Source organism: Pseudozyma flocculosa, assembly GCF_000417875.1.
Source record: "Pseudozyma flocculosa PF-1 unplaced genomic scaffold scaffold00002, whole genome shotgun sequence".
In the NCBI taxonomy this organism is placed as follows: Eukaryota; Fungi; Basidiomycota; class Ustilaginomycetes; order Ustilaginales; family Ustilaginaceae; genus Pseudozyma; species Pseudozyma flocculosa.
The window spans coordinates 587,082-605,779 of record NW_006920870.1 but is presented as its reverse complement, the minus strand read 5'-3'; the positions used below and the strand labels follow the sequence as shown (position 1 = coordinate 605,779).

Genomic DNA, 18,698 nt, shown 5'->3' with positions numbered 1-18,698 from the left:
CGCGAGGTATTTTCAGTCGGAATTTTGGGCGTCGGAAATCGATGGGCGCCGGCGCAGCAGCTGGAGCCACAGCGCCGCGCCGCGCCGCGCCTCGCCCAACCTGGCCTGGTCCCGCCTGGCTAGGCACACACGATGGTCAGACCAGCAGTAGGGCAGCCTGCCTGGCCAGGCCAGGCCAGGCCAGACCGACAGCGCGTGGCTTTCCACACTCGCCGTCGCTCTCTTTCCACCTGCTCACCATCCATCCTCGAACCAACCTTCCGCCCTCCCGCAACTCCGCACAGGTCCTATTCCGTCGCTCGACGCTGCCCCGCGCTCCTTGACGACCCCTCGACCCCTGTCTGCCCGTCTCTCTCAAGCACGGCAGCTAGCAAGACGACGTCCAACGACCACCCGCCGCAGCAAGGTCTACCTCCAGCCCAGCGTTGTCAAGCCGACCCCACCTCCGGTAACCCCCTCGCACCACCCGCCATCCGCCAGCTGCGCAACAGCCACAGCTACAGCCCCCGCCCTCGCCCTCGACCTCTCCGAACGACCCCACCCTCATTCATGGCCAGCCGCTTCGGAAACGGGCCATCGCCCTCACCTGGCTACGGCCAGCCGCACGACGTCCAGCCCTTCCCGCGCTCCAGCCAGCCTCACCCGTCTGACGGCTTCGGCGCACACTCCTCGCCCCTCGCCGCCACCGAGCCCTTCTCAAACTTCCCCCCGAGACCCTCGCAGACGACGCGAGCCGCCGGCGAGCGTGCCGCATCCTTTGGTCCTTCCCACCAGCAGTCGCCCTCGACTCACAGCGCCATGTCCGCCGTCGGTCGGCCCACGCACAGCTCCAACGGCCCTCCCAACGGGTCGGCGCCGCAGCGCGCTTCGACCATGCGGCCCATATCCGCCTTCCAGCCGCTAGACAACCCCGAGTACTACTCGCCCACCAGCCAGGGCCCGCAGCGACCACCCTCGCCCCAGGGCTCCACCACGCGCTCCATCCGGCCCGCCTCACAGCAGCTCACCTTCAAGAGCCAGGACCTCCGAAGCGCCCTCTCGCTCCAGGAGGCCCACCAGAAAAAGCTCTACATGGAGGGCTACCTCCTCAAACGCGACGACCTCGGCACTGACGGCAAGCCCCTCCACGCCGCCGACGACAAGCGCCGCTGGTCCGAGTGCTTCGTCCAGCTCTCGGGCACTGTCCTCAGCCTTTGGAACGTCGAGCACATGGAGGAGGCCGCTCGCCAGGGCAGGGAAGTGCCGCCCACCTATATCAACATCACAGACTCGGTGAGTCTATCCTGCCGCCTCGCCTCGCCTTGCCTCGCCTCGCCTCACATCGTCCCGACCGGCCTTTGCCGCCTGCCCTCTTGGGGACTCGGACCTTTGCGCTGACCCGACGACCCTTCACGCCGGCCTCGCACGCCTCTTCCTCTCCTGCACTACAGTTCACCGACTTTATCGGTCTGCTGAACGAGGACCCCGCCCAGATCCCCGGAAGCCGTGGCAAGTACCACCACGCCTTTGCGCTCAACTCTGCGGGCAACAACCGCACCCTGTTCTGCTTCCGCGATCCGCCCCCTTTCCCGCCGGACTCGATCGAGCACTGGCTCGCCCCCGAGAACCGTCAGAAGCCCGAGCACCGAGCCGTCATCGGCTGGCTCAACCTCGGCCACCGCTACCTCCAGGCCTGGATCAACGCCATCCGGCTGGCCTCGTGGGAAAAGGTCCGGCTGGAGGAGATTTACACTGGGGCGCTGATCCGGGCACGCCTCGGCGCCGTCGTCTCGCCCGGGGGCGCTGCCGAGCCGCAAAGGGAGCTGGGCGCCGCTGCGTCCGACATGACGATCAAGTCGCCCCTGACCAAGGGCAAGATGGAGGGCTGGGTCAAGGCGCGCTTCATGGGCTCCACCGAGTGGAGAAAGTGCTGGATGGTCCTGACCGACCACAAGCCAGACGAGTCCGAGTTCGGTGGCAAGAAGAAGTTCTGGAAGCTTGGCGGCGCCGGCGACCGCAGCAGCGTCATGAGCGTCAGCAGTGTCTCGACGGCCTCGCCCAACGCCACGCTGCCCGGCGCCTCGGCACCGGGTGAGCTGCCTCCGCCGCCCGGCAGCAACGGCGCCCCCGGCGTGGCCAACTTCTTCGAGTCCAAGAAGGCCAAGAAGCCGTTTGCCTCGCTCATCTACGCCGCCCACGCGTTCGCCGTCTACCCTTCGCGCCCCGAGCTGGTCGAGGGATCGAGCCTGTTCAAGATCGAGGGCGTCTTTCCGTCGACGTCGGTGCTGTCAGCCACGCACCGCGTGCGCACCACCGGCTGGGTGATGCTGATGCCAGAGCTCGAAGGCGGTGGAGCCAAGGGAGCCAACGCTGAGATGATGAAATGGGTGATCGGTGAGTTTGCATTCGGGTGGCGCCATCTGCTGCGTGGCAACAATGATGCAGGGTTCGGCGACCCTGTAGCCAACCGTGCAGATACCGCGGTGGCCCGTGCCATGCTCTGCTGGCGCCCTGTATGGCCTGCGTGAACCCCCTGACTGACGCTCGGTGCTGGGTCCCTGTCCCTGTCCTCGTCCTCAACCCTCCCATCCCTCCCTTCCGCTCCTCTCACACCCTCGCTGCCACCGCCGCAGCGTTTATGGACTCGTTCAAGCTCTACGGCCGACCCGAGGGATTCGTCTGGGACGCTCGCAACCCGGTCTCGGCCTTCTTCGCCTACCCCATCGGCCCCTTCAAGGACCGCCTCTTCCTCGACCGCGAGCTCGCCGAGTTCCTCGAGATCGCCCGCGAAGACCACCTGACCTCACGCGCCGCCCTCCACGGCATCATGGCCGCCCGCATGAGAGGCGAGAGGACCAAGGTGCTCCAGCCCCTGCCGCCACCTCCGACTTCGACATCAGCCGCCAACGGCGACCAGTCCCAGGCGGCCGAGGCCAAGACCAGCCGCGCCCCTGAGCTGCCGAGCTTGGCTAGCAAGCTGCCTCCGCTTGACTTCAACACCAGCGGCAGCGGCACCAACGACGATGGCGCTGCGCGAGAGCAGATGGCCCCGGCCGCGACCCAGAGTCCCTCGACGGCCGGGTTCAGCAATGGCGTCTCGGCTGGCTTCAGGGACAACGAGCTTGCCGAGGCGCCGGGACAGCGTGCACCCTCGCCGCCGCCGATGTCGGATAGCCATCGCCCCGCTCGCGAGGCCCGTCCTGGCTTCGTACCGCCGAACCAGCCCGAAGTGATCTACGCCTCGCCTCAGAACGCCGCTCAGCCATCGCACTCCAGTCCGCCGCCGGGCTCCATGGCGAACACCGCCCCTCGATCGCCACCGCCGCCTTTGTCGGCTCAGAGCCTCAACCCACCCGGCGCCCAGCCCGCCGCCGGGTACCGCGCCCTCGGCTCGCCCGAGATCCCCCCCAAGTCGACGGCTCGCGCTACCGAAGGCGCCTACCACGACCAGAACCGCGAGCGTGAGCGTAGCATGCGCAGCGAGGTCTCGCACGCCGACCCCGCCGTCACCTCTCCGGGCGTCGCCAGCTCGGCCCACTCGTTCCGCTCCAACCAGCCGGCACGCAACGACCAGTTCGACCGGACGCAGTACACATCTCCGGTCCGAGAGGCCCCCTCCGAAAACTTCCAGCACGAGGCACAGCCACAAGCGCAGCCTCAGCCGCCGGCGCAGCACCCCCGTCAGCCAAGCGTACCGGGCCCGTCTGGAAGGGGGGCCGAGCAAACCTCGTCGGCCGCTCGCGAGGCTCGACCCGACGTGGATCCGGCCATGGCCTACGACGAGAGCGCGCTGTTCTACATGGCCTCTATCTCTGACCAGCTGCCTGCCACCAGTGCTGCCGCAGCAAAGCCGGTCCCTCAGGCCCAGCCCGCAGCCAACGGGCGTCAGGACCTGCAGGTCCAGACCAATGGTCCCTCGCGACAGTCCTCGCAGCGCCGAGGCGCTTCACCCTTGTCTGCTGCTCCCTCCGAGAGCAACACCTCTGCCTACGGTGGCTACTCTGCTTCGGGCCGCGAGCCAGCAGCGCCATCGACGGCCCACTCGAACATCGCTGCTCCCGCTGCCCAGCAGCAGGCCGACGACAGCATCGGCGACGACGCCCTCGCCGCCTACTCGTTCCTGCAGCAGCCGCCCTCGCCGGTCGTCAAGACCAAGAGCCTCTCGTCGCCCCAGGTCCGCAACGCCCCCGCGCAGCCTGCGGTCACCACCAGCACCATGGACTCCCAGGCGCCTTCGGAGTCTGCGCTGCGGCCTCAGAACGCCGCATTCCCCTCCACCTTTGGTCAGAACAAGCGAGCCGTGGAGCGCAAGACGGCCGCACAGCTGCAGGCGCAGGCACACCAGGAGGCGCTCTCGCGGCCCGGACGGTCCGGCGCCAAGAAGCGTGGCGGCGGCGCCCATGCCTGGGGCGAGGAGAGCAGCGAAGACGAAGACGAGGACGAGGAGGATGACGAGGACGAGGAAGAGGAGGCGGCCGGTCAGAAGCGCAGCGCGGCACCGTCTGTCCGCACTGGCGCGGCTGACGGCGACGGCACGCCGGGCTACCCTCAGGTGTCGGCGCCGTCGTCGGGCTCGGCCTCCGCTTACGGCGACCAGATGACCCAGGGTTACCCGGCAAGCATGGCCGCCAGCTTCGAGGCGCCGCCGACCCACCATTCGCAGTCGATGTCGCCCGGCCACGCCGCGCAGCTGCGGGCTGGTCAGGCGCACCCGGCGCTGCAGGCGGCGCAGAGGCAGTCGGTCTTCAGCACCCACCTCGGCGCGGCTCACGGCGACGACTCGCGCGAGAGCACGCCGCCGCAGACGCTGTCGGCGCGCGACCGCCAGACGTTCCTGCAGCTCAACCCGGACGAGCAGCCTGGCGCCATGACGACCGTCTTTACGCCGCACGGCCTGGTTCAGGCGGGCGCGCAGGACAAGGCGGAGCGCTCGGCCAAGAAGCAGGAGGCCGACGCGCGCATGACGGGCAACCACCTTGTCAATGTGCCCAACAAGCCGCCTCCGCCGCAGGCTGGCCTGCTGGGCGCCATCACGGCGCACGAGCGGGACCGCAAGGCGGCCGGCGGCTACGGCGCCACGCTCACCGAACGGGAGCGGGAGCGCGTCGCCGCCGAGCGCCGGCAGCGCGAGGAGGACATGCTGCGCCACCAGCAGCAGCAGCAGCAGATGCAGCAGATGGCCTACTACAACCCCATGATGATGCAGCAGATGATGATGGGCGGCATGATGCCCGGCATGGGCATGATGCCCGGGATGGGGATGGGCATGCCGGGGATGGGCGGCTACGCCGGATCGGCCATGGGCGGCCAGATGGGCTTTGACCCGATGATGGCGCAGCAGCAGGCGATGCAGGCGGCCCAGATGGCCTACATGAACGCGATGAGCCAGGCGCACCAGGAGGGCTCGGTGCTCGGCCACGGCAGCCCCTCGGCCGCCCCGCGTCGACCATGGGCATGCCCATGATGGGCGGCATGGCCCCCTTTATGGCCAGCCCGCGGATGAGCATGATGGGCCAGGCCTACCCTAACCCGGGCTTCATGGCGCCGCAGCCGGGCGCTCCCGGTTCAGAGTTCCGCGGCAGCCCGCCGCCGCGACCCACGTCGACCCAGGCCGCCCGCTCGCCCCAGGGCGCCTCCCGCTACGGCAACGGCAACGCCACCGGCCACGGCGAGGTCTGATTACACGGCGCCGTCACCGCCACCGCCACCGCCCATCACACCCACCACACACAAACACGCATGCTCGAGCGCCCGACGCTACAGCTCCACTCTATCCTCCTCGGTCTCTCCGTTGCCCTCGGCCATGCCGTGGTCGTCGGCTCCCCTTCACGGTCTTTCTATCGGTCCCTTCCTGTTGATCTACAGTCCCTTCCCCCTTTCCCCTTTCCCCACTTGTCTTATCGGTCCCGTTCCGCGTTCCCCCCTTTCCCTCCCAAAATTGCGTTCCAAGGCTAGGGCGCCAGAGTCCACGGTCCCTGCAACGGAAAAAAAGGCTTCTCGTCGTCGTCGAAGGGCCGCATCGCTAGCTGCCGCCACACATTCTCCTGGACAATCCGACTCGCTTTCTTGCTGCCACTGCGCATTCCCGCTTAGTTTCCCCCCCGCAGCGGATGGAGGTGCGATGTCGTGTCCGCCCGGCATGTCTCGCGATGTGCGGTAGTATCAGGACCTCCAGGCGGCAAAGACGACAAAGCCCTTTGCAAGGCGGTCCTCGAGCGAGAGGATGCGCCAGCCGCCATCGGGCAGGCTGGCTCGCCAGGCGTGGAGAAAGTCCGAGATGCCCTCGTCGGTCCGCATTTCGGCCACGACGACGACGACCGTGTGGCGCGGTCGCGTCAGGGCGGCGAGGGTGGCGGTGAGGGCGTCAAAGAGGGACGGGTTGTAGACGCAGTCGGCGCAGAGGATCAAATCAGGGTATCGCTCGCCCCCACCGCCGCCGCCGCCGTCGGCGTTGGGCTGGTCGAAGCGAGAGAGGATGCGCTCGAGGTTGCGATCTCGAAAGGCGGTGCTGGGAGGACGGAGGAAGTCGAACCAGTCCAGCGCGCACGCCTCTGCATTGGCGGCGGCGGTGGTGCGGCCCAAGTTGCGGCGGATCAGGGGTACGAGTTCGTCCTGATCCGTTGCGACCCACTTGTGGACTCTGGACGCCAGCATGGCGGCCAGCGCGCCCGTCCCCGATCCGAGCTCGAGGACGGTGGCGTGGCGGAGGCGGTCGAGGTGGAAGAGCCTTCCCTGTCGGATGGCGAGGGCGAGGTGCAGCGTGGATCGCCACACGACGCTGCCCGTGTTGCCCTTGGAGGAGCGGAGGCTGGTGACGTCCTGGCTGAGTTCGACGATGTCGCCCTCGTCGTCGTTCAAGGACGGGCGTTCGAGCTGGGAGCGTCGCGTCGCCGAACGCCAGCCGTGGGCGCCGATTCGGACGAAGAGCGAGTCGTGGTTCGGATCGATGTAGCCCAGCCCGGCATCCGACGAGGGCATGGCGTTGAGCGTCCAGAGCAGAAAAATTTCCTCGTCTACATCCTCGACCGCGCGCGCCGGGTCGACGCGCAGCAGCGACGTAGGCGCAGTCATATCCGTGTCCATGGCGGTGTCCGCAATGGCGTGGTCCTCGTCGGCATGGCTGGACGACTGCGCCGGCATCGGGCGGGCGGGCGCCGTGTCGGTGTGCTTGGGGCGTTGGACCGCAGAGCTGGCCCAGGTGGCAAGCAGGTGCGGTAGGAGATGCGGGAGCGGCCCTGGAGGAAGCAAGCCGCTAGTTAAGCCTAGCTTGGTCGCCGGCGGAGGATTTCCTTGTGGACCCTGGCGTCGCACTCTGCTTCGGTGCCGCGTGTCGGCGGACCCTCCAACAAAGGGCCCAGGCTACGACGCACCGCCAACGCAGCACGAGGATACCGCAAGCCCCGCGCGCGACAAACAAAAGAGGCCGGACACCGCGCAGCATCGATAAGGCTGGGCAAGGCTGGCCCGGCCGGGCCTGGCGCCTGCCCTCGTCGACGTTTTGTGCAGGGTGACGACGCGGGGACCGGGGGTTTTCCCCCGCCTGATGAGACGAGACGATGCGATGCGATGCGATGCGATGGTGATGGGATCGCAGACGTTTGGGTTTCCAAAGTCCGCCTCGTCGCTCCGATTGCCAGCCGCGTGCTGCGCGAAACTTTGGAAGCCAGCAGGAAGAAGTCGAGCTCGCATGTGGCGGCTGACGAGCGAGCGAGCGAGCAGGTGGATGGAGTCGAGTGTCGAAGGCGGCGCGAGAGGTACAGTAGAACCCGCCAAAGGTCGATTGGGCCTGGCGTGCAAGTTGGTCTCAGGCCAGCTGGACTGGTCTGATCCGGTCTGGTCTCGTCTTGGTCTGGTCTCGTCTCGATGCGGAACGGGATTCGGAGGGAGCGAGCAGGCACAAAGCAGCGGCGACTCTCTGGAGCTCCACACTGACGGCAATGCCGCATCGGACCGGGAGGAGGGGTAGCGCACGCAGCACACGTACCTCGCGCGCCTTCCTGGGGAAAATCTGGACGGCCATTTTGGATCTGCTCGTGTCCGCCTGCCAGCAGACGAGCGGCAGGCTGGGCTTGCCCTCGCTTCTCCCCGGAGCCCTGCCAGAGGAGGGTAGGGCCAGAGGCAGGCAGATCGATTGGCGTGGCAGAGGCAGACGTCGAACGGCGATGGCTGTGGATCTTGCTCTGTATTTCCTGCGCGGAGGGGCGGACCGACGGTCGAACCCGGCTTGCTTGCTGCTGCTTGCTGGTCGACAAAGACGCGCGGCGAAGGCGAAGGCGAAGGCGAGGGCGAGGGGAGGCCAAGGGGCGAACGAAATTCCAAAGATTTCGTCCGCCGTAGCGGGGGCCAGGCCTGCCTGCCTGCCTGCCTGTCTATCCTTGCTGCGCGTCTGACGGCGAGGTGCGCTTTCTTGCTTGGCCTGGCCTGGCCGTGGTGGTGGGTGGGTGGGGCACTACCGCTGGGCTGGCCGGTCGGTGCGATGTTGGCCTGCCTGGCTGGACCCGGGACGATCAGGGCCCTCGCCTCGACCCTGGCCTGCCTGGCCTGCCTGCCTGCCTGCCCGCCCTGGCCCACCTCGCCGCCTCTTGCGCGCCAAGTTGCTTGCCCCAGCCAAGGAAAATAGCGTAGGCGGGCTGGATGGGCCCCCGCCCCTTCCCTTTCCCCCTGGGGCTCGACTCGTGGCTCGTGCTCGTTGGCGGTCCCCAGCCTAGCCAGCCAGCCAGCCAGCCATCCAGCCAACCAGCCAGCCATCCAGCCAGCCCCGGCTGCCTTGCTTGCCTCTCTCCTTCTGGCCTGGCATGCCTGCCTGCAAACGCAGTCACCGAAGCGCGATGATGAGATCGACGAACTCTGCCGCCAGCCGTAGCCTCTCTCGATCCCACGGCCGGCCTCTCTCTTCTCTCCGTCTGCCTGTCTGCCTGGCCGTCTTCTAATTGTGGCCACCCTCGCTCCGCGTCGTCCTAGTCGTCCATCGGCCTCCTCGCCTTCCCCATCACCTATCGCCACCACCACCACCACCACCACCATCCCCTGTTCCCCCCTTGCCTTCTCTTTCGATCTTCACACTCTGGTCGTCTGCTTCGCATCCGCTCCTTTGACCCATCTGCTCGTCTTCACACCCCTCGCTTCCACTACCCTCGCCGGCGCACGCGCCCCTGCAAGCACCACCGCTGCACCCAACCCCCCCCGCTCGGCCCCCCTTCTTTCCGTCGCACTCGCCCCCTGTTGATATATGGCTTCCCAGCTGCGAAAGGTGTTCGGCTCCAGCCGCACCAAGTCTTCCTCGCACCCGCGCCAAAAGTCGACCGACTCCGACGACGCTCCCTCCAACGTCCACAGATCCGACTCGCAAAACTCCATCGGCCGCTCCTTCCTCAAGGGCAGCCCCTCCCCCAGCAAGCTCAAGGACACCGAATCCGACGGCAGGACCACCCCCACCCCCGCCGCTCCTCAGCGCACCGCCGAGTCCTCCAACGACGCACCCGCAGCCCCGGCTGTGACCCCTTCCACCCAAGCGCCCGCAGCCCAGCAGCAGCAGCAGCAGCAGCAGCAGCAGCAGAAGCAGCCCATCGAGGCCGCCGCTGACAAGACTCCCACCTCGGAATCGCCCGCGCCCGCCGCACCTGCTGCCCCCTCCGCCCCCGCACCCACCGAGACCATGGAGCCCAAGACTTCGCTCAGCATCGACATCCCGGGCCGCGACGGCGTCGCCTCCCAGAGCGTCGAGCTTCCCAAGAAGCCCGCCAAGGCAACCGAGAGGAAGCGTGAGTAGCGCATTGAGAAGCAGCGAGAGGTAGAGAAAGAGCGAGAGCGCGAGAGAGCACGCGCCGCGACGACGCCATCGCCAGGCAGTCGAGCTGACATGGGCACCCTCGCACGCATACCCAACGACTCGACAGCCGACCCCGCCGAAAAGACGCCCGTCCCCACCAGCCCGTCGTCCAAGCCCTCGTTCCACTCGCGCTCGTCGGCCTCGGCCCACAAGGCCGAATACCACCCCGACAATGCCTACAAGTATGCCAACCCCAAGCACTACTCGGCGCGCCCGGAGACCTACCACCGCAAGTCGTTCAGCCAGGCCGCCTGCGAGTCGGTCACGGGCGGCCACGCGGCCAACGGCAGCGAGCACGACATCGGCCACAACCGTGGTCCCACGCATGCGCTCAACCAGGCGGCCGACTCGCGCGCCGCCAACGGCACCAACGGCATGGCTTCGGTCGAGGAGACGCGCCTGCAGGAGGACGCCAACAAGGAGCGCCACTGGAAGCGCTGGGGTCCCTACCTCAGCGAGCGCCAGTGGGGCACCGTCCGCGAGGACTACAGCGACAACGGCGACGCCTGGTCGCACTTCCCGCACGAGATTGCGCGCAGCCGCACCTACCGCTGGGGCGAGGACGGCCTGGCGGGTCTCTCGGACAACCACTGCCGCCTCGGCTTCAGCCTGGCGCTGTGGAACGGCAAGGACCGCATGCTCAAGGAACGCCTGTTCGGCCTCGCCAACAACGAGGGCAACCACGGCGAGGACGTCAAGGAGCTCTACTGGTACCTCGACAGCACGCCCACCCACAGCTACATGAAGATGCTCTACAAGTACCCGCAGGGCCCCTACCCGTACGACCAGCTGCTGCGCGAGTCGCGCAACCGCGGCCGCGACGTCGCCGAGTTTGAGATCACCGACACCGACCTCTTCGACGACAACCGGTACTGGGACGTCTTTGTCGAGTACGCCAAGGACGCCGACGAGGAAAACGCCGTCTCGATCCGCATCAGCGCCTACAACCGCGGGCCCGAGGCGGCCGACCTGCACATCATCCCGCAGATGTTCTTCCGCAACTACTGGTTCTGGCCCAAGGACGAGCCCGAGAAGCCCAAGATGAAGCAGACGGGCGACTACGTCATCCAGGCCGACCACAAGGAGCTGGGCCGCTACCACCTCTACTGCTCCACCAGCCCTGCCCCGAGCGCGCCGGCGCCGCGGAGGGGCCAGGCGCCTGAGCCCGTCTCGGACGAGGAGGTGGCACCCGAGCTCCTCTTCACCGAGAACGAGACCAACTTCGAGCGCCTCTACAATGGCCAGAACAAGAACGTCTACGCCAAGGACGCCTTCCACGACCACATCGTGCCCGCCCACCGCCTCGAAAAGGACCGCCCGCAGCCCGTGCGCAAGACGCGCACCGTCCAGCGCACCGTCACGCGCACCGTGCGCACGCCGAGGTCGGTCGCAGCCGGCTCGACCGATGGGGACGGCGCCGACGGCGAGGAGCAGGAGCAGCAGTACGACGAGGAGGAGGTCGAGGAGCACGTCGACGAGGAGCAGGAGTACTGGGAGATCCCCGAGGACGCGCCGCCCACCCGCGACTACGTCAACCCGGCCAAGGAAGGAACCAAGGCGGGCGCCCACTACGTCTTCCGCCAGGTGCCGCCCAACGGCGGCTGCGCCGTGGTGCGCATGAAGCTGACGCCCCGCACCCCACAGGAGGACCCGACGGTCGACGACGACGAGCAGTTTGACGGCGTCGTCGAGTCGCGCCGCTCCGAGGCCGACGAGTTCTACAGCAAGCTCGTCATCGGCCCCATGCCCGACGACATGAAGAACATCATGAGGCAGGCCCTCGCCGGCATGATGTGGAACAAGCAGTTTTACATGTTCGTCCAGTCCGAGTGGCTGCGCGGAGACCCGGGACAGCCTGCGCCGCCGCCGCAGCGCAAGCACATCCGCAACCACGACTGGCGCCACCTGCACATGGAGGACGTCCTGTCGATGCCTGACAAGTGGGAGTACCCGTTCAGCGCCGTGTGGGACACGGCCTTCCACTGCATCCCGCTGGCCATGATTGACCCGGCGTTTGCCAAGAAGCAGCTCGACCTCTTCACGCGCGAGTGGTACATGAAGCCCGACGGCGCGCTGCCGGCCTACGAGTGGAACTTTTCCGACGTCAACCCGCCGGTCCACGCCTGGGCAACGTTCCGCGTCTTCAAGATTGAGCGCAAGCTGTTTGGCCGCGAGGACCTCGACTTCCTCGAGCGCGTCTTCCAGAAGCTGCTCATCAACTTTACCTGGTGGGTCAACCGCAAGGATTCGGGCGGCGCCAACGTCTTCGAGGGCGGCTTCCTCGGCCTCGACAACATCGGCCCCTTTAACCGCTCCGAGCCGCTGCCCACCGGCGGCGTGCTGCGCCAGGCCGACGGCACCGCCTGGATGGCCTTCTACGCGCTCAACATGCTCAACATGGCGCTCGAGCTGGCCAAGCACAACCCGACGTACGAGGACATCGCGTCCAAGTTCTTTGAGCACTTTATCTTCATCTCGGACGCCATGACCTACAAGAACGCGGGCGACGACGAGGGCCTGAGCCTGTGGAGCGACAAGGACGGCTTCTACTACGACGCCATCGAGTGGGGCCCGGGCAACAGCCAGGTGATCCCGGTCAAGAGTCTGGTAGGCCTGATCCCGCTGTACGCGACGCTGACGATCGAGCCGTCGGCGCTCAAGCGCTTCCCGAGCTTTGCCAAGCGGATGCAGTGGTTCCTCGACAACCGGCCCGAGATGGCCGAGCGCAACATTGCCAACATGAAGGTGGCCGGCCGTGCCGACCGCCGGCTGCTGTCGATGGTGAGCCGCGAGAGGCTGGAGCTGATCCTCAAGCGGATGCTCGACGAGACCGAGTTCCTCAGCGAGTACGGCGTCCGCTCGCTCAGCAAGGACCACCAGAAGAACCCCTTCCACGTCAACGTCGGCGGCGAGGACTTTGGCGTGGGCTACTGGCCTGGCGACAGCCACAGCCCCATGTTTGGCGGCAACTCGAACTGGCGCGGGCCCATCTGGATCGCCGTCAACTTCCTGCTGATCGAGAGCCTGCAGCGCTTCTACCAGTACTATGGCGAGAGCTTCAAGATCGAGTGCCCGACGGGCAGCGGCGACTTTATGCACCTGGGCCACGTTGCCGAGGAGCTGTCGCACCGGCTGCTGCGCATCTTTACGCGCGATGAGTCTGGTCGGCGCGCGACCAACGGCGGCGTGCCGATGCTCGACTACGAGCCCGAGTTCCGCGACCTGGTGCACTTCTACGAGTTCTTCCACGGCGACACGGGCAAGGGGCTGGGCGCGAGCCACCAGTGCGGCTGGACGGGCCTGATCGCCTACACAATCTTTTCGACGGGGGCGAGCTACGGGCTGGCGCACACGCCGCGCACGCCCAAGTCGACGGCGGCGCACTACTTTGACGAGCACCTCACCGAGGACAACCGCTCCGAGGCCGGCTCGATTCCCTACTCGTCGGCCTACTCGCGCCCACCGTCGCCCGACGAGCTCTGAGTGAGGGGTGGGAAACGGCCCGCACCTGCCCGCCCGCCCCTGCCTCGCGGCCGCGATCTTCCCGGATCCACGTCGCAATCGCCTTAGCGTCTCGTCTCGATAGATGGATGAAATGGTTTTCCGCCCGCGCTCTCGCTCGCCTGGAGACAAGGTCTTGTCGCTCTCCCCCTCGGCCTCGCCTCGCCTCGGCTCTGTTCCCGGTCTTGGTCTGTCCCTCCCGCGTCCGGTTATGTGTCCGTTGACCCCGTCGCCTTCTTTGCCCTTTGTCTGTCTGTCTGTCTGTCGGCCTGTCCTGTCTGAAATCTCAATACACACGGTAGATTGTTGTCCCTCGGTCCTCGTTGCTGTCGATGCACTGTGCCGGTGCAGGTTGTGTGAAAGAGAGAGAGCTGGGTTGCGTCGCGATGTCGTCGTGCGTTGTCGTTGTCGATGCCGATGAGCCGTCGGCCGTGGTTGGAGGAGCGACTCGATGGCGGCAGGGACTTGGGATTCTTTTTGATGCGTCGATACGCTCGGGGCGGTGCGCGAGTCGGCGGCCCGCCGCTTGGTCGGCCTTTGGCCCTGGCATCCCGGTGGGAAACCACACGGCGGCACCACAGATCCCTGCAATCCACGTCGTCTGTGCGAGAGGACGAGGGCGAGGAAGAAGGAAGCACAAGATGCTGGAAGGAGCCACGCCTCCTGGCTGCTCGCGTGGAACGAGGGCCGGTTGACCCATGGCCGTGGCCCGGGCGCCAAGAAGGAGAAAAAGAGAAAAAGAGGAAAAAAGAGGCAGGTGGTCTGAGCGTGAAAGCCTCGAGGCCAAGCCAGGCGGGCTGCCGTCGTGTGCGCTTCGAGGCGCCGCACCCTTTGCTCAAAGAGGCTAGGATGTGGAGCTTGGCTCGGGTGGGCCTGACTGCGAGCAGCCAAAGCTTTGGCTGCGCTGTGGCTTGCAGCCAGGCCAGCAGGCCAGGGTTCGACCGGCAAACAAAGAGGGCCCTCCCTGGCCATCCTCTGCCTCGCTCTCGTCCTCTTTCTTCTCCATCGTCGTGTGCCAGCTGGCGTGCTTGCCGTATCCTCGCTCGCCTCTTCCCTCTCTCTCCATCTCTCTCTCTCCATCTCTCTCTCTCCATCCCTCCCTCCCCTCTTCCACCACACCTCTCTGCGACCCGCCACCTCGGTCAAACACGCGCCTCGCAGGCCCACCTCAAGGCTCCCCTCCTCGGCCAAGCCAGCCTGCCACCATGACGCCGTCTCAAGACGTCGACCAACACCCGCCCGCCTCCCAGACGGCCGGCGAGCGCGTAGAGCCGCCCTCTCCCTCGGATCCCATCTTTCCTCGCTCCGCACCCCCTAGCGACCACGGCATTGGCACCGACTCGGCGGGCCCCTCATCAGCTCCCACACAGGACCAACCCCAAAGTGCAGATGCAAGCGCAAACGCCTCCCCGAACCCCTCTCTGCGGTCACGACAGCAAGAGGCAGAGCGCGCAAAAAAGTCAAACATGATTAGGTGCGTGGCCAGCAGGTCGTCGCACCCTCACCGGCCTGTGTAGGCCCTTTCATGGCTTCATTGCCCGCATCGCCCCGCTGACGTCCCCATCTCGACCTCGCCCTCGACCTCGCCCGCTCGCAGATTCGCCCCCCTCTCGGTTCCGCGCAGTAGGCGCTTGCAGACCCTCGGCGTCCTCTTCTGGGCGCTGCTGCTGCCCATCTCGATTGCCCTCTTCTTCCTTATACTCTCGGTGCCCCTCTTCTGGCCCATCGTCATCCCCTACCTCATCTGGATCTTCTTCATCGACACCGCGCCCGAGTCCGGAGGCCGCCGCTTCCCGCGCGTCCGCAAGCTTGCCGTCTTCCGCTACTTTGCCGAGTACTTCCCGATCTCGATGATCAAGGTGGGTGCCAGTGCTTGCCCATCGATGCTCAGCGTAGCCCCCCCAGACGGCGTCGGTAGTCGTCCTTCCTTGGCCGCGTGCTGACCTCGTCCCTCTCGTCGTTGCTCTTCTGCTTGGATGATGCCTCCACCGCCGCCAGACGACTGACCTGCCGCCGGATCGCCCCTACATCTTCGGATACCACCCGCACGGCATCCTCGGCGTGGCCGCCGTCGCCAACCTCGCCACGGACGCAACCGAGTTCCCCGCCAGCTTCCCCGGCATCACCCCGCACCTCCTCACGCTCGCCACCAACTTCACAATCCCCATCTTCCGCGACGTCATCATGGCCATGGGCATCTGCAGCGTCTCGCGCCGCAGCTGCGAGTCGATCCTGCGCAAGGGCAAGGGCAATGCCATCGCCATTGTCGTCGGCGGCGCCTCAGAGAGCCTCAATGCGCGGCCGGGCACCGCCGACCTCACGCTCAAGCGCCGCCTCGGCTTCATCAAGATTGCCATTCGCAACGGGTGAGTGTCCATCGGGAGACGGTGTCGCACGGCATGAGGGGCTGTCCGAGGCTTCCCACTGGTCGGAGCCTAGCTGACGCTCCCGCCCCCTTTCCTTCACCCTCCGTGCCTCGCAGTGCGGATCTGGTCCCCGTCTTTTCGTTTGGCGAGAACGACGTCTACGAGCAGCTGTCCAACGAGGAGGGCACCAAGGTCTATGCGATCCAGAAGCGCTTCCAGAGCCTGTTTGGCTTCACCCTGCCCATCTTCCACGGCCGAGGCGTGTTCAACTACAGCATCGGCCTCATGCCCTACCGGCATCCGATCGTCAGCGTCGGTGAGTCGCTCGCAGCGGCGTCGATCTCGAGTCCGACCCAGATTCCGGCACGTCGCTGACTTTCTTCGTGTTTCGACGTGGCGCTGCGTGGGTCCAACGCAGTGGGGAGGCCGATTCACGTCAAAAAGAACCCGGACCCCACAAAAGAAGAGGTCGAGGAGGTGCAGAAGCAGTACATTGACGAGCTGATGAAGTGAGTCGCGCTCCGGCCTGGCCTGTGTCGATAGGGCGTATACCATGAGCCCCGCTCGCTGACTCTGCCGTCGTTGCCCTTGCCCTGCCCTGCCCTGCCTCGCCTCACCTTGTATTACGCCGGTCAGCATCTGGGATACGTGGAAGGACGCCTATGCCGCCAACAGGACAAAGGAGCTGACCATTATCGCATGAATGGCCAGTCAAGGGCGGGCGCAACAAGGTGCGACGGCCTTTCTTGCACGGTCCCACGTGCAGGCCGTGCTCCTCTCCCCAGCCGTGCGCCTGCCCTTGTCTGTCGAACCTGGATCCTCGTCTGGTCTTTTGGCACTTCTCCGCATGCTGAATCTTAGACCCTTTGACTTTACGTCGAGACGATTGTATCTGACGGGGCTTCGCTTGGCGGTCTGGCGACTTCTTGTGAGCGCACAGGCAGAGAGGCAGGCACTTCGGTCGGTCGGTCGGTCGGTCGGTGGTTTAGGCGGTCGATAGGAAGCATTGGGTTTTTTGGTTCTCATTCGCCGCTAGAGACGTGGTCAAGGACGAAGCGGAGAGACGGCGGGGGAAGCCTCGAGGGTCACGCGACGGCGACCTCAGTCGACGCTCTCGACGTCCTTTGCCTTTGCGGCTGCGTCGCCGGCCTGGTCGAGCGGGGCCGACTGGGCGTCGTTGTCGGCGCCCTCAACGTCGTCGCCCTCGTCGTCGCTGTCGCTGCCGGCGCCAAAGTCGGGCATGCCGCCGGCGCCGCCGCCCATCGAGGCGAGCATCGACTGGAGGTCCATTCCGCCGGGCATGCCGCCCATTCCTCCGCCGCCGGCACCGCCCATGCCCATCATGCTCGGGTCGAGGCCGCCGGGCATGCCGCCCATGCCGCCCATGCCGGCCAGGTCCTCTGCGTCGCCGTCCTGCTCGTCCTCGTCGACCCACTTGTCAAAGTCGGTCTTGACATTGTGCAGCCGCACCTTGTCCTTTGTCAGGCGCGGCCAGTACTCGAGCTTGGCCTCCTTCTTGCGCAGCACCGCGTAGAGCGACTTGGACGTCAGGCTCTGCTTGGAATTCTGGGGGGGGGGTGGGGGGGGGGAGGTGGTTGGCAGGCCGGGAGGACCGGAAACGATGTCGTGCATGTCAGCCTCCGAACCACAGGAACAGAGAAAGAGCCTTCGACGTGGGGCTGGGGTCGGACCAGACTGCACCACGGTGCTACCCACCTCTACGTCAATCTCGCCAAAGAAGTCGAGCTTAAAGGCGTACTCCTTTGCCTCGATGCCCTTGGACGCATCGCCGACCTTGGCGTGGAACTCAAAGCCGGTCGAGGTGAGGTCGAACTTGGTCGCCGGCGGGGCGGGGAGGTTGGGCACGTTGATCGTGAGCATGATGACGTTCTGCGGGGGCGACGAGGAGAGCAGGGCAGGTGCGTGGTCAGTAATTTGTGGACGGGCACGGCCATAGCAGGACAACGACGCAGCAGCAGCAGCAGCTGTGCGGCGTGGAGTGTCTCTCTCACCTTCTCGGGCTCATCGTCCGAGGAGCGCTGGGCCCAGAGGATCTCGGGCGCGACGGTACCGGATGCTGCCATCGTGGGTGGTTGATGTGAGTGGGAAGGGTAGGTCTGGGTAGTCCGCTGGAGGTCTTGGTCTGCTGGCGTTGCTAGCAGTGTGTGGTCCCGGTTGCGTTTGTGTGGAGTCTATGGACGTCGGACGGTGAAGCGTCGTCGTCGTCGTCGTTGCTGTCGGTGGTCGTGGTGGCGGGTAAAGAGAGGTGGAACGTTGACCAACGCCTCCTGGTTGGCCTGGCCTGGCGGTGGCTTTTGTGGCCGTGGCGTGGCCTTTGCGTTCTTCCGCCTTGGCTGCGTGGCTCAGGCCACCCTTCGCTGCCCCTCGCTGTCCCTCGCTTCCTCCGCCTGCTGCTCCACTCTCGCACTCTCGCACTCTCGCGCAGTGGAAGCCGCCAGAAAAACCCGGTGGCCCGGCCTGCTGCGCCCCTCCGTCTTGCGGCCGAGTGGGCGTGATCGGATTTCGGCCATGCGACCGAGTCCCGAGGTTGCTGCAGACTCGCGCCCCCGGGTTGAGCATACGTTGAATTTTTTGGGAGTGGGCCAAGAGGCCCAGCAGGCAGGCTGGGTGGCTGGCCCCTTTGGAATTTCTCGCCAGAGCACTACTTTTTTTCGCCAGCTCCCAGCCCCCTTGGCTGCTCCTTGACCCTGCCTGACCCCGACCCCGACCCTGCCCCCTCTCCCTCACCATCCTCTCCACACCTCGTCTGGAGCCCAGCCTGATCGCATTGCCCTGGACCGCTCCCGACAAAGCACCACCCGCCATCAAGCTACACATACAGAGCTTCGCTCCGACACCCACGATGGCGCCAGCAAGAAAGGCTGCAGCCGGCAAGGCCTCGGCCGCTGCCACCACGACGGCCGCGGCGACCAAGAAGACGGCCTCGTCCACCACCACGGCCACCCGCGCCGCAAAGGCCAAGCCCACCGCCACCACAAAGGCCGACAAGGCCGCCGCAGCCG

General features: G+C 66.5%; 6 protein-coding genes across 6 annotated transcripts in view; 4 read left to right on the top strand and 2 right to left on the bottom strand.

Annotated features, from left to right (window-relative positions):
- Nucleotides 1-549: 549 nt before the first annotated feature.
- PFL1_00860 (uncharacterized protein) lies at nt 550-5,443 on the top strand (the record flags this gene model as incomplete). The annotated part of the gene is made up of 3 exons (XM_007878361.1): nt 550-1,272; nt 1,431-2,373; nt 2,613-5,443. 3 exons carry the CDS (start codon nt 550-552, stop codon nt 5,441-5,443), a joined length of 4,497 nt encoding a protein of 1,498 aa, XP_007876552.1.
- A 698-nt stretch (nt 5,444-6,141) lies between these two features.
- Nucleotides 6,142-7,119, bottom strand: PFL1_00859 (uncharacterized protein; the record flags this gene model as incomplete). The annotated part of the gene is made up of 1 exon (XM_007878360.1): nt 6,142-7,119. The coding sequence occupies one exon, from the start codon at nt 7,117-7,119 to the stop codon at nt 6,142-6,144; it is 978 nt and encodes a 325-aa protein (XP_007876551.1).
- A 2,089-nt stretch (nt 7,120-9,208) lies between these two features.
- PFL1_00858 (uncharacterized protein) lies at nt 9,209-13,291 on the top strand (the record flags this gene model as incomplete). The annotated part of the gene is made up of 2 exons (XM_007878359.1): nt 9,209-9,740; nt 9,876-13,291. 2 exons carry the CDS (start codon nt 9,209-9,211, stop codon nt 13,289-13,291), a joined length of 3,948 nt encoding a protein of 1,315 aa, XP_007876550.1.
- Nucleotides 13,292-14,775: 1,484 nt separating this feature from the next.
- Nucleotides 14,776-16,378, top strand: PFL1_00857 (uncharacterized protein; the record flags this gene model as incomplete). Its single annotated transcript, XM_007878358.1, has 6 exons — nt 14,776-14,783; nt 14,907-15,168; nt 15,308-15,675; nt 15,792-15,991; nt 16,094-16,184; nt 16,312-16,378. The coding sequence occupies 6 exons, from the start codon at nt 14,776-14,778 to the stop codon at nt 16,376-16,378; spliced, it is 996 nt and encodes a 331-aa protein (XP_007876549.1).
- Nucleotides 16,379-16,776: 398 nt separating this feature from the next.
- Nucleotides 16,777-17,759, bottom strand: PFL1_00856 (uncharacterized protein; the record flags this gene model as incomplete). Its single annotated transcript, XM_007878357.1, has 3 exons — nt 16,777-17,241; nt 17,392-17,565; nt 17,688-17,759. The coding sequence occupies 3 exons, from the start codon at nt 17,757-17,759 to the stop codon at nt 16,777-16,779; spliced, it is 711 nt and encodes a 236-aa protein (XP_007876548.1).
- Nucleotides 17,760-18,538: 779 nt separating this feature from the next.
- The window catches only part of PFL1_00855 (uncharacterized protein), a gene marked incomplete at both ends in the record, with an annotated part of 1,534 nt that continues 1,374 nt past the window's right edge, over nt 18,539-18,698 (top strand). The window contains one exon of the mRNA XM_007878356.1: nt 18,539-18,621. Coding sequence (XP_007876547.1) covers nt 18,539-18,621 — 83 coding nt within the window. The remainder of the gene's footprint in view (nt 18,622-18,698) is intronic.